The sequence below is a fragment of the Pseudophryne corroboree genome, chromosome 4 (genome assembly GCF_028390025.1).
Source record: "Pseudophryne corroboree isolate aPseCor3 chromosome 4, aPseCor3.hap2, whole genome shotgun sequence".
Taxonomy (NCBI): domain Eukaryota; kingdom Metazoa; phylum Chordata; class Amphibia; order Anura; family Myobatrachidae; genus Pseudophryne; species Pseudophryne corroboree.
In genome coordinates this window covers 381,621,596-381,634,520 of record NC_086447.1, presented here as the reverse complement: position 1 = coordinate 381,634,520, position 12,925 = coordinate 381,621,596, and the positions used below count along the sequence as shown (strand labels likewise).

The 12,925-nt window shown below is 40.1% G+C and overlaps 1 protein-coding gene across 1 annotated transcript in view; it reads left to right on the top strand.

Annotated features, from left to right (window-relative positions):
* The window catches only part of CSMD1 (CUB and Sushi multiple domains 1), a 2,470,978-nt gene that overhangs the window by 2,284,116 nt on the left and 173,937 nt on the right, over nucleotides 1–12,925 (top strand). The window contains 2 exon segments of the mRNA XM_063916678.1: nucleotides 4,549–4,743; nucleotides 11,517–11,690. Of these exon segments, the coding sequence (XP_063772748.1) occupies nucleotides 4,549–4,743; nucleotides 11,517–11,690 (369 nt within the window).

The window sequence follows — 12,925 nt, the reverse complement described above, 5'->3', positions numbered from 1 at the left end:
CTTTGCATTATGTGCTCTTTGGGGCCTATTTTTTAAATCTGTCATCCTGTCTGCCACTGTAATTCCACTCCTAGATGGGCCAGGTGTTTGTACCACTGACTTGTCTCTTAGCTTAGTCATCCAGCGACCTTGGTGCAACCTTTTGGCCTAAAAACAATGGGGGTAATTCAGACCTGATCGTACCAGCAAATTTGTTAGCAGTTGGGCAAAACCATGTGCACTGCAGGGGGGTCAGATATAACATGCAGAGAGAGAGGATTTGGGTGGGGTGTGTTCAAACTGAAATCTAGATTGCAGTGTAAAAATAAAGCAGCCAGTATTTACTCTGCACATAAACAAAAGAACCCACCCACATCTAACTGCCACACCTGCAGTGCACATGGTTTTGCCCAACTGCTAACAAATTTGAAGTTATGATCCGGTCTGAAATACTCCCCATATTGTGAGGTGTTCAGAATAGACTGGAAATAAAGAGAAATGAATGTTATTGAGGTTAGTAATACCGTAGGATCAAAATTACCTCCAAATTCTGTGATTTTAGCTGTTTTTATGGGGGTTTTTTTTAAATCTTCCATATCCAAAACCCGAAAGGGTAGATTTGGCAAAACCAGTCCAGATCCAAAACACTAGCATGGATCCAGATCCAAAACCAAAACACAAAACACATCTCTAGTAATAATGATAGTCCCATTATATTATCCCAAAGTAAATAATTTATTACCGTATCATTAAAACTATTTACTGTATTTGACAATTCATGTAAAACCGTTTTATTAATTATATAATTCATTGGTCAGTTTTAAGTGAAATTTAATGATATCACAATGGTATGGTATGATATGGAAAATATAAAGAAATTCAGATATTGCTCAAATATGTTTTGAATTTCAACATCACCAGGTGTACTGTAGAATCATTTTGTAGATTCAGCATCTGCATGAACCTGATAATGGATCAAAAATGTAATTTCTTTATATAGGCATAATGTTGTTGTGTGTCAGCATTGCATGAGGAGGATAAGCAACAACAGTCTTTCCTGTAACAAATAACCCACTGATTTTCCGACTAGGCTATAAGAATAAAGCATTTCATTTCTGGTTCCTTTTGTACATAGTTCTTTCAAATGCTGATTTGCTGACTTCTAAATTGCTATCAATTTACTGTATTTTCAACATTCTCATCCTGGATTAAATGGTTTCCATCAACCAAATATGTTGTTATTTACATAAGAACTTCACTGTTGTCTAGCAACTGTATTAAACTGTTATTTCAAAGATATCTAGTTATGAAACAATTACTTTCTTACTAATTCACTAACTGGATAGTATTCTCTAGTATATATATATATATATTTATATATATATATACATACAGGTTGAGTATCCCTTATCCAAAATCCCACATTTTTGGGTCCCCTACCGGGATGATGACATATATATTATATATTATGTGTGTGTATGTATGTATGTATATATATATATATATATATATATATATATATAAATATAAAAATAATTGCGCAAAATCATACAGTCCTTGTAATTAGGTTTTAGACCGGCTCCTGATTCACATCCACTGGATAATTTCCCTGCACCGGCTCAATATTGCACATATAGAAAAAACAGATGGAGGGCGCAGGAAATAAGTAAAACGTTTTCAACTCCTTTAATGAGAGTATATGTATACATACATTGGGTTAGGGTATCACAGCATAGAAGACTGTCACTGGCGCCTCCAGACAGCCCACACAGAAAGCCGCTAGCCGCTGCTCATCATATACTCCTAGTTCGACAATGCACAATCAGGTAAGCCAAGACACTTTTGACGTCCAGTGACCTACTATCACGCCAACATGTTTCATCATGAAGACTTCATCAGGGTGTGTGTGTATATATATATATATATATATATATATACACACACAGAAGCGGTAGGTGTGGTACTCAGCTTGAAAGAAACACTCAACGCAAGTTTGATGCTGCTTAACAACATTTCAGTGTTGTATCACGGTCGTCAGGTTACAAACATTGCAAGAAAAAGACATACCTGAAATATATCAGTGCACCATGTGAGAGCCGTTTCCTGGGCCCGGGACCGCCCACCCATCCTGGCACCTCGTGTAGATGACGTCATCACGCTGAGAGCGCAGCTCCAGCGCCACAGCCATGACAATTTGTCACCTTGACAACCAAACAAATACAAATGTTAACATTTGTGTATATAACATTTGTGTGTATATATATATATATATATATATATATATCCTACTTTGTCACTCCGAATTCTTAACCTGGTAAATTCACTCCGAATTCTTAACCTGGTAAATTTATGGTGTACTTACAGGTTTAAAGCTTTCCTGCAGCGTGGCCTTTAAAAGTTGAGGCAGTCATCAGGCATAGCTGCTGCAAAACTACTAAGAAAACATCTGACACAGGTTAAATTAAATAAACCACAGGGGTGGCTGTGATCACAAAAAGATTAATTAAAAAATAATCAACCAAAATAAACAAAGGCATTAATCCACTGCATTTGCCAATCCAAGGTTTGGAGTGTATTAATCCAATGCATTTACCATTCTACACCACAAACCCGGGAATGGCAAGTGAAGTCAATTAATGCCTTTGTTTTATATATATATATGGGATTCCTATTCATTTTCCGAAGACACCCCCACCAAGGAAGGACCACTGCTGTTGAGAGCTCCCACTTGGAGTTGGTGTTTCATTTATTACACTATGAGCACCTTCTTGTCTTGTTTTTCTCTCTCTCTGTATATATGCATCTCTAATCAACACTCATCAAATTTCCAGTAATATACTATATACTGCTACACCTTTGTGTAATGCCCACATAAACTCTTGGGCTCACATACATTATGTGTGTAAATCTGGCTCTGATACTAGCCAGTGCCTTCCCAGCCACTTACCTTAATGCACATCACTGATTTTATATATATATATATATATATATATAGATAGATAGATAGATAGATAGAGAGAGAGAGTAAAAGGTGTGACAAAACTTGTAACTCCTGACACCACTTTGTGGCACTGACTGTAAGTCCACAAAAGTATTTGCTGTACTGATGGGCTGGAATTATTTACCAACTTGTCAGGGTGGCACAAGCAGCGTTCACTGTGGCACTAGCAAATATTCTTGCCACCCTGTCACTGGCTATACACTGGTCACCTACCTAGTGACTGACCAGCTCGCCCAGCATCAGTCGCACTGAGCCCAACACCAGAAAGTCAATTTAAGCCTCTTTCCAAAGCACTACTGATTAATTAGTCACACCCATGTGTGCTGAGTTTGTAGGCTAGGTGGAGACTTAACCCTGCCTTAACCATAAGACTGCAATCTCTTAGAACAGGTTTTAAAGTCTCTCACCAGGGACTGGGACAAACTACACTACAACAGACCAAAGAAAACAAATAACTTGCAATTTTTTTCTCCAAAATAAAAATTCAATTTCTTTAGAATCACTGTAATATATAATTGAGACACACATTATTTGCAATCCAAATACTTTTTTAATCACAGAGTTTTCCCCAATTTTATTTTTCCCATTCCTATATTCTGTGTGTGGTTTGTAGTGCATGCACAATGTAGGATAATTGTAGGATTGTTGGATTTCTGCGCCCAATTACAATATGCACACAATATACTGCAATCAAAAAATTTCTGATGAACACATAGCAGACTGATTATCAGTCAATAAGGTCATAAACATTTGATTGCATTGGATTGATTATCATATACATACTGTAAGTGTGTGTGACTAGCATTCTGTAGTGGATGGAGACATTTAGAATGCAGAAAAGGAAATAGATGCTTTCGTATAGAAAAAGAATGATAAAACAGATGACATTTCACAAAATGTATAATGTAATTAAGGAAATGGAAATACAAACATAAACTATGCATTTGTAAGAAATGTATAATGCAAATACAACAGGTAGCAAGGCAGATTTCATTTGTTTGCTATGAGTAAGTGTTGGAAAATGGTTTTTAAGACATAAATACTGTACATTGAATAGTTGATGTACAGTATCAGGAAGATTCTGATGCATATAATATTATGCTGTATTTCTTTTGTGTGCATTCAATGTGATTGAGCTCTACAGGATGCATAACTGTAACAGGAACTTAGGTTTATGAGTTACGGCTGTTTACACATGATGGTTCTTTCAAATTAAATGCAGTGTGAGTAACTAACATATTAGGGATTGCTGGAATTAAATATGAGCCCCCAGATAAACAGAGTAAAATGATACATACATCATTTTCATGGGTAGATAGCGTAAACTGGAATACCCAAACATATCTGATATTGTTTCTCAGTTGTATGGTATATGCACCAGTTAGTTTTGCATCTTTAAAGTTTGAATACATAAATATATTTTATAGTAATATATTTTTATAGTTGAAAGCATAAAACTCTTGAGCCTTATAAATATTTACATACAGTTTCATTGTCTACTTGAAGATATTTTAGTGGCAATACAAATTTTCAGGAAAATATTAATCAATTATTGTTCTGTTTTGTAGCTATTACTTGTTCAAGCTTGGATTCTCAACTCTCTGAACACGTCATCTGGCAGCTGGTTTCAGGTTCATTAAATGAATACAAATCTCAAGTTTTGCTGAGTTGCAGTCCTGGTTATTATCTTAGAGGTTTGAGACTTCTACAATGTAGAGCCAATGGAACATGGAGTGGAGAAGATATCAAACCAAGTTGTATGGGTATGGATCAAATATGTATGAATTCAAACTTTTCAAATTCATCTTATCTATTATATTACCATAAATACAGTATTCATCACCACAGAGATGTAAAGGCTTTGTGCTACAAGCAGTAGAAGTAAATCAACGTTTGATCATTCATGTCATGCCCTGTCATTCCCAATAAATAATTTCTTGACAAAAACATAATCAAAACAAAAAAGGGCTAAATTTGCAAAATGTAGGTTTTGGCCTATGGGGCAGATTTGTGCTTGATTTTTGAATGTACTGTATGTTAATTTGTTGCCATGACTATTTTTGAAAGCTAAACTACTTTATGGGTCGTTTCACAAAGATACATTGAATGTCATTTAGAGTTTGATAAAAGTTTGTTTTATTTTGCATAATACACATTTTTATATAGGCAAGCATGGGCAATGGACTTGGTCTACATAAAGTGTTGTTAACATAATTGGAATTAAAGGTGTTCTACTTGCAGGTTCTTGACCCCTAGAGCAATACAGTACCTGACAATGTATTTTCAGTGTACAAAAAAAGAAATAAAAAAAAACGATAAAGCTCCACAACCTCTCCGTTAACCTTTGGTAGTTTAAACAGAAACTAATACTTTAATGTATAAATAAATAAATGATATGCTCTCCTGTCCCCTACAGTGAACAAAACACCATCACTTATTGTTTGCTTCCACCCCGCCCCCACACACACAAAAGCTGTAGTCAGCACCAGAAAAGGAAAAGAATAGATGAGAACCTGTGTAAATATGTGCTTTGAAAGGTTCATTACAATGTTTAATTGTTAGGTAAAACATGATAAATTCATAAAATTCTTGTGTTACAAGCTCAATTATATTTTTATCACGTTATGCAAATTAAAATAATATAATTTTTATATGTATTACCACTAATTACACAGGTCTGCGATGAAAAACATTTTTTAACAAATTTATGTGATACTTACAGATTTTTGGCTTCTGAACACGAAAATGACTCCCGATTTTGCATATCACATCACTTTTTTCTGCAAAATGTGTATTTATGAATAAGTCATTTTTTTCATCTGTAATAAATGTATTATGCGTACATTGCAATAAAACATTGTCTTAAATTAATTCAGTCAGTAGTATAGAAAGTTACAATTCAGTTCTCATCATAAAACTTCCCCCCTGCCCAGTTCCAGATTAAGGTCCACATGGGCCTGGAGCTGAAATTTACAAAGGGCATAAACCCCATACTGTCTAAAGGAACATTGCACACACACAAAAACTACAATGACAAGGTGAGCTGGTGAAGGTGGAACCAAATACAACAGATGCAACACAGTTTTGCTCTGTGCCGGCTCATTGTAACTCCTGCCTACCACCACATATGCACACAATACACACTACAAACATAGACAGTACACACACACATCACATATACACACACTTACAGTACACACACACACCACTACATATAGCAGTACACACTCACGTACATACAGTACACACTTGATACCACATATACCCACACTATACACACACATACAGTACACATATATCTACCACTGCCACATATATACAAACACAGTACACACTACACACACACATACACACAACACAACATATATACACACACATGTTGGGATGTCAGCATGATGGCTGACTACTGCTGGACGATATATAGAAACAACAAAGTTTGAAGACAAAAAAACAAGATATTAACGATTTTTTCAATAATTATTGTTTTATTTCTATTCTTGTTTGATTTTATTGTTATTTTATTATGTAATTAAGGAAAAAACACAGTGATGTGTAGATAATATATCTACACTTCTTTGTATGTCACAATAAATATGTCAAGACAATTAAACCTCTTGTTGTTTCTTAAAAATGTATGCAACCCCCTTATAGGTAAATGTGATGTGGTATTTTTTTGATATACTATTTCTTGATGTACATAAGAGTATAATTAAGATTATAAAAGTACTATAAAACAAGCTTTCAATACCTTAACTTTCGCAGACCTGTGTTATTTTTTTCTTATATACACTATATGGACAAAAGTATTTTGACGCTTGGCCCTTACACCAGCAGGGATTGTAATGACATATTCTTCAAATACATATACTTTTGATATGGAGTTTGTCCCCTTTTTGTAGATATAACAGCTTCCACTCTTCTTGGAAAGCTTTCCACAAGATTTAGGATTGTGCCAATTCATTCTGTAGAGCACTTATGAGGTCAGGAACTGATGTTGGATGAGGAGGCCTGGCTCGTAATCTCCATTTCAGTTCATCCCAAAGATGCTTGATGGGGTTTAGGTGATGGTTCTGTGTGGGCCAGTCAAGTTCTTCCACACCAAAATCATCAAACCATGTCTTCATAGCCCTTGCTTTGTGCACTGGGGGGCAGTCATTTTGGAATAGAAAAGGGCCTTCCCCAAACTGTTGCTACAAAGTTGGAAGCATAGAATTATCCAAAATGTCTTGCTATGCTGAAGCATTAAGATTACCCTTCACTGGAGATAAGGGGCCTAGCCCAAACCTTGAAAAACAGCCCCATACAATTATCTTTCCTCCAACAAACTTCACTATTGGCATAATGCAGTCAAGCATGCAAGGGTCTCTCAACATCTGCCAAACCCAGACTCGCCCATCTGACTGCCAAACAGAGAAGCATTATTCGTCACTCCGCAGAACACATTTCCACTGCTCCACAGTCCATTGTTGGTGTGCATTACACCACTCCATCCAATGCTTAGCATAATGTGAGGATTGCATGCAGTTGCTTGGCCATGGAAACCCATTCCATTAAGCTCCTGCATCACAGTTTTTTTTGCTTACATTAATGTTAGTGGAAGTTCAGAACTCTTAAGCTATGAAATCAGCATAACGTTGACGAATTTTATGCACCTGTTAGGATCTCCTGCTCTGTGCTGTCACGTCGCCATGGCAACCGGGAGGCAAGTGTTAGCGAAGTAACCTGAGCGCAGCTGATACTCCGGTCCGGGTTTTTACTGTGTAGTGGTTACAGGCTCTGTGCACGGCAGGGAATTCGGCGCTGGTTTTGTGCTCACAGTCTGTGAGGTCTGAGTGGGGTGTGGACAGCACCTGCTATATAAACCATCCTCTCAGGCTAGGCAAATGCTGCTGAATCTTTGTTTGTTTGTCAGTTCCAGAGAGTTAGTTAGTACTGTGTGACTTTGTATTTACTTGTTGCTTACTGCGAATAGGCCTTGGGATTCGGTACTTCATTCTGCCAATCCGGACCTAGCAGTAAGACTGGAGTCAGTTGTTTGACCTGCTGGGGTTCTTTTGCTATTCTGTGAACCCAGCAGGTTTGCGGCTGTACTCTCAGACCTGCTTGATTAATCCTCCCTCACTGTGCAGGGCGTCCGGGTGTCAGTTTAGTGGCAGTAAGCTGAACCTGTGCCCTGCAAGTGGGGGTTAGGATTGTGGATACTCTCCTTGTGTCTATATTTCTATCTCTGACCAAGGAGTTTATTCCCACACCCGTTGGTAACCCTTTGGGGTTTTTCCTGTTGCTCTTAGCAACATCATTTCAGGTGCTCCACATGTTAAATCACTACACCTCGCTTCATTGTCCGCTCTATTCCATCTGAGCATTCCTGACACTAGGGAGACACCCAATTCCTGAGCCTTTGGGCTTCTCCGTTCACTTTGTGTTTATTAGTTATTCCATCACCTCCTGTGTATGTTATGTTATACTGTCTGTGAGTTCGTTTGCTTCGCTTCCCTCTCTGTTCTTACACCGGTATACTCCTGTTAGCACTGGTGTGCATAACATATCGCCCTGGGTCAAAAAACATCAAGGCTGATGCGCTCTCGCAGAGTTTTACTCCAGTTCAAGAGACCACCGAAGAGCCATTGCCCATTGTGTCCCCATCATGTATTAAAGTGGGCATTACCCAGGACCTCTTGTCATTAGTCCTTAGAGCACAGGAGCAGGCTCCTCCAGACCTTCCGGTAGGTCTCTTGTTTGTGCCTCCTAGGTTAAGACAGCGAGTGTTCCTGGAATTCCATGCCAAGAGGTCGGCAGGGCATCCAGGTATTGCCAGAACTCAGGAGTTGCTGTCTAGGGCGGTGTGGTGGCCCTCGGTGGCTAGGGATGTGGATCAGTGGGTTCGGGCATGTGACGTTTGTGCCCGAAATAAAACTCCTAGAGGGGTTCCTGTCGGCCCATTACATCCACTCTCTAGTCCGTCTAAGCCATGGACCCACATTTCCATGGATTTTGTGGTGGACTTGCCCAAATCCTCGGGGATGACAGCCATTTGGGTTGTCGTTGACAGGTTTTCGAAGATGGCGCATTTCGTTCCACTGGTTGGGTTGCCATCGGCCAGACGCCTGGCTGAGTTATTTATGCAGCATGTTGTGCGCCTCCACGGGTTGCCACTTGATGTGGTCTCTGACCGTGGATCCCAGTTTGTGGCCAAATTCTGGAGGGCATTTTGTTCTGATCTCCAGATTTCTGTGAGCTTGTCGTCAGGCTACCATCCACAGTCTAATGGGCAGACTGAGAGGGTGAACCAGCCCTTGGAGCAGTTCCTCAGGTCTTATGTCTCCAAGTGTCATACTGACTGGGTTGCTCATCTGTCCATGGCGGAGTTTGCCTATAACAACGCGGCTCACTCTGCTACAGGGATCTCTCCCTTCCTTTGTGCGTATGGGCATCATCCTAAGGTCAATTCTTTTGACCCCCTGGATTCCACGCCTGGTGGTTCCTCTGTTGTTTCGGTCCTTAGGGGTATTTGGAGGAAAGTGAAGAAAGCCCTTGTGTCTGTGTCATTAGTGACCAAAAGGGTTTTTGATAAGCGGAGAAGACCCTGCAGCTTCAAATTAGGAGACTTCGTCTGGTTGTCCACCAAGAATTTGAAGTTGAGACAGCCATCTCATAAGTTAGGCCCCCGGTTCATCGGCCCTTATAAGATCACCAGGGTTATCAATCCGGTGGCATTTCAGTTAGATCTGCCCCGTTCATTGGGTATCAATAAAACATTTCATTGTTCCCTTTTAAAACTGGTGGTTAATAATCCTTCTTCCAGTGGAAGACCTTCTCCTCTTCTGATACGGGGTCAGAGGGAGTTTGTGGTTGAAAGGGTTCTTGACTCCAAGATGGTTCGGGGTCGGCTGTCATTTTTGGTGCACTGGAAGGGGTATGGCCCGGAGGAGCGGTCGTGGGTGCGCAGTTGTGATCTTCATGCCCCCAGACTGATACGCTCTTTCTTCTCGCAGTTCCCCGATAAACCCGGTGGTAGGGGTTCTTTGACCCCTCGTCAGAGGGGGGGTACTGTTAGGATCTCCTGCTCTGTGCTGTCACGTCGCCATGGCAACCGGGAGGCAAGTGTTAGCGAAGTAACCTGAGCGCAGCTGATACTCCGGTCCGGGTTTTTACTGTGTAGTGGTTACAGGCTCTTTGCACGGCAAGGAATTTGGCGCTGGTTTTGTGCTCACAGTCTGTGAGGTCTGAGTGGGGCGTGGACAGCACCTGCTATATAAACCATCCTCTCAGGCTAGGCAAATGCTGCTGAATCTTTGTTTGTTTGTCAGTTCCAGAGAGTTAGTTAGTACTGTGTGACTTTGTATTTACTTGTTGCTTACTGTGAATAGGCCTTGGGATTCGGTACTTCATTTTGCCAATCCGGACCTAGCAGTAAGACTGGAGTCAGTTGTTTGACCTGCTGGGGTTCTTTTGCTATTCTGTGAACCCAGCAGGTTTGCGGCTGTACTCTCAGACCTGCTTGATTAATCCTCCCTCACTGTGCAGGGCGTCTGGGTGTCAGTTTAGTGGCAGTAAGCTGAACCTGTGCCCTGCAAGTGGGGGTTAGGATTGTGGATACCTCCTTGTGTCTATATTTCTATCTCTGACCAAGGAGTTAATTCCCACACCCGTTGGTAACCCTTTGGGGTTTTTCCTGTTGCTCTTAGCAACATCATTTCAGGTGCTCCACATGTTAAATCACTACACCTCGCTTCATTGTCCGCTCTATTCCATCTGAGCATTCCTGACATTAGGGAGACACCCAATTCCTGAGCCTTTGGGCTTCTCCGTTCACTTTGTGTTTATTAGTTATTCCATCACCTCCTTTGTATGTTGTGTTATACTGTCTGTGAGTTCGTTTGCTTCGCTTCCGTCTCTGTTCTTACACCGGTATACTCCTGTTAGCACTGTTGTGCGGAACAGCACCATGTGCCTTAGCAGTTTTTGACCCCACTCAGCGATTTTACATGGTCTTCCGCTTTGTGCCTAAGTTGCTGTTGTTCCTAAATGATTCCACTTTATAATAATATCACTAACAGTTGACTGTGGAATATCCCGCAGGGATGAAATGTCACGAACCATCTTGTTGCAAAGGAGGCATCCTATCACAATATTACGCATGAAGTCTCTGAGTTCTTCAAAATGACCCATTTTGTATCAAAAATGTTTGCAAATGAAGACTGCATGGATAGGTGCTTGATTTTATACACCGGTGGCAATGAGTCTGACTAAAACACCTGAATTCAACAAATAACAGCTGTGGCCAAATACTTTTGTCTATATAGTGTATATACACATACACAGTATATACTGTGTAAATCTATCTATCTATCTGTAAAGGAGTTAATTATTGTATGTCTTAGAAAGAGCAATTAAATATATAATTATACACTTTACCCTTGCTTGCCCATTAAATAGGATGAATGAGGTTCTCTTTTCTTCATAAATAGTGTGTAGCTATGCTCTGAGTAAATAAATAAATTTTCTCCATATGGTTATTAATTTGTTTCCACAGTTATTTCATGTGGCGATCTACCTACACCTCCAAATGGTAACAGGATTGGAACTATGAATGTTTATGGAGCAACTACAATATTTACTTGTAACTCTGGATACACCCTTGTTGGCTCCCATGTAAGAGAGTGTTTGGCTAATGGTCTGTGGAGTGGCACTGAAACTCGGTGTCTAGGTAAATATATTTAACTTTTATATTAACGGTAAAACAACATGATGATGTATATACTGTATGTGCATGGATGGACATGTGATTGAAAAATAGTTCTCCATGCCATATTATGCAGACTTGATAATAAATTATAAGGGCAATTTCCTATTGGATGGGTGTATCTATGAAAGATAATGCAACCTCTGATTATTAGTCTATATGTAGTACCAGGGCCTTATTCTGAGTTGCATGCATAAGCACATGCAGTAGTCTATTGACGGTCATCCATCTGTGAGGTGAAAATGCTGCTAAAACCTAGTCCCTTGTGTGCATCCAAATGTGCAAGGTCTGAGACACCCATCTACTTTTAGTATCCATGCATGCTGTAATACAATTTGATGCATCCTTATATGCCACCATTGTTCGCAGCATTGAAACTTGAATAAGCACTATGGAAGGTGCAGTTTCTCCCTCTAACCATGGCCTCCTATGTATCTGTTAATGTAGCTGCTTACAGTGACACTTCCACAGCACAACACTAACATGGCTACTGAATGGACCATTTTTGCATGCACTCCTAACAATCTCCCAGTCACTGCCGGAATGCTCATAACTTTCCCAATACATTTCTGATACTGTTTGACCCGAATGCAACAGCTCCTTTGTGCACACACTCTTCATAACACACACGCTATAGGGGTTTTCAGAAACTTTCACTTTTGCACATTTGCTAATAGTTGCTCAGCGACATGAACATCGGCATTGTGTGTGAGGATTGCATGCAACTCAGAATCAGGCCCACACACAGCTACACAATAAAGAATGAATGTTACACAATTCAATAATATATACAAGTCTTCAAGAAACATCAATTTACAGATAACAGAGAATTAAATCAGGTACAGAATTTAGAAGAGGTACTTTGTATGATTGTTGGAAGCTCTTGAGCATTTCTCCTGTGCTCTCCTGATACCTATGGCAGCAGACCTGCTGCCCGAGCAGTGAGGGACCCACACACTGCCACACGTGCTACTGATGCTGCATGATTTGTGGGGTGGGGAGCTGCACAAAGACTCAGGGCCAGGGAGACATGGCCACAGGCTAGAGTTCCGGATTCACAGGTGGGGCAGTGTGACACTATTTACCAGTTGCACAGCACAAAAGGTAAATCCCTGTGGCCAACTAACCTGCTCCTTAGCGCCATATATCTCATCCGTGGATCTGGGGTCTCTATTGCCTGGCTACAACTTTTGTCCTGT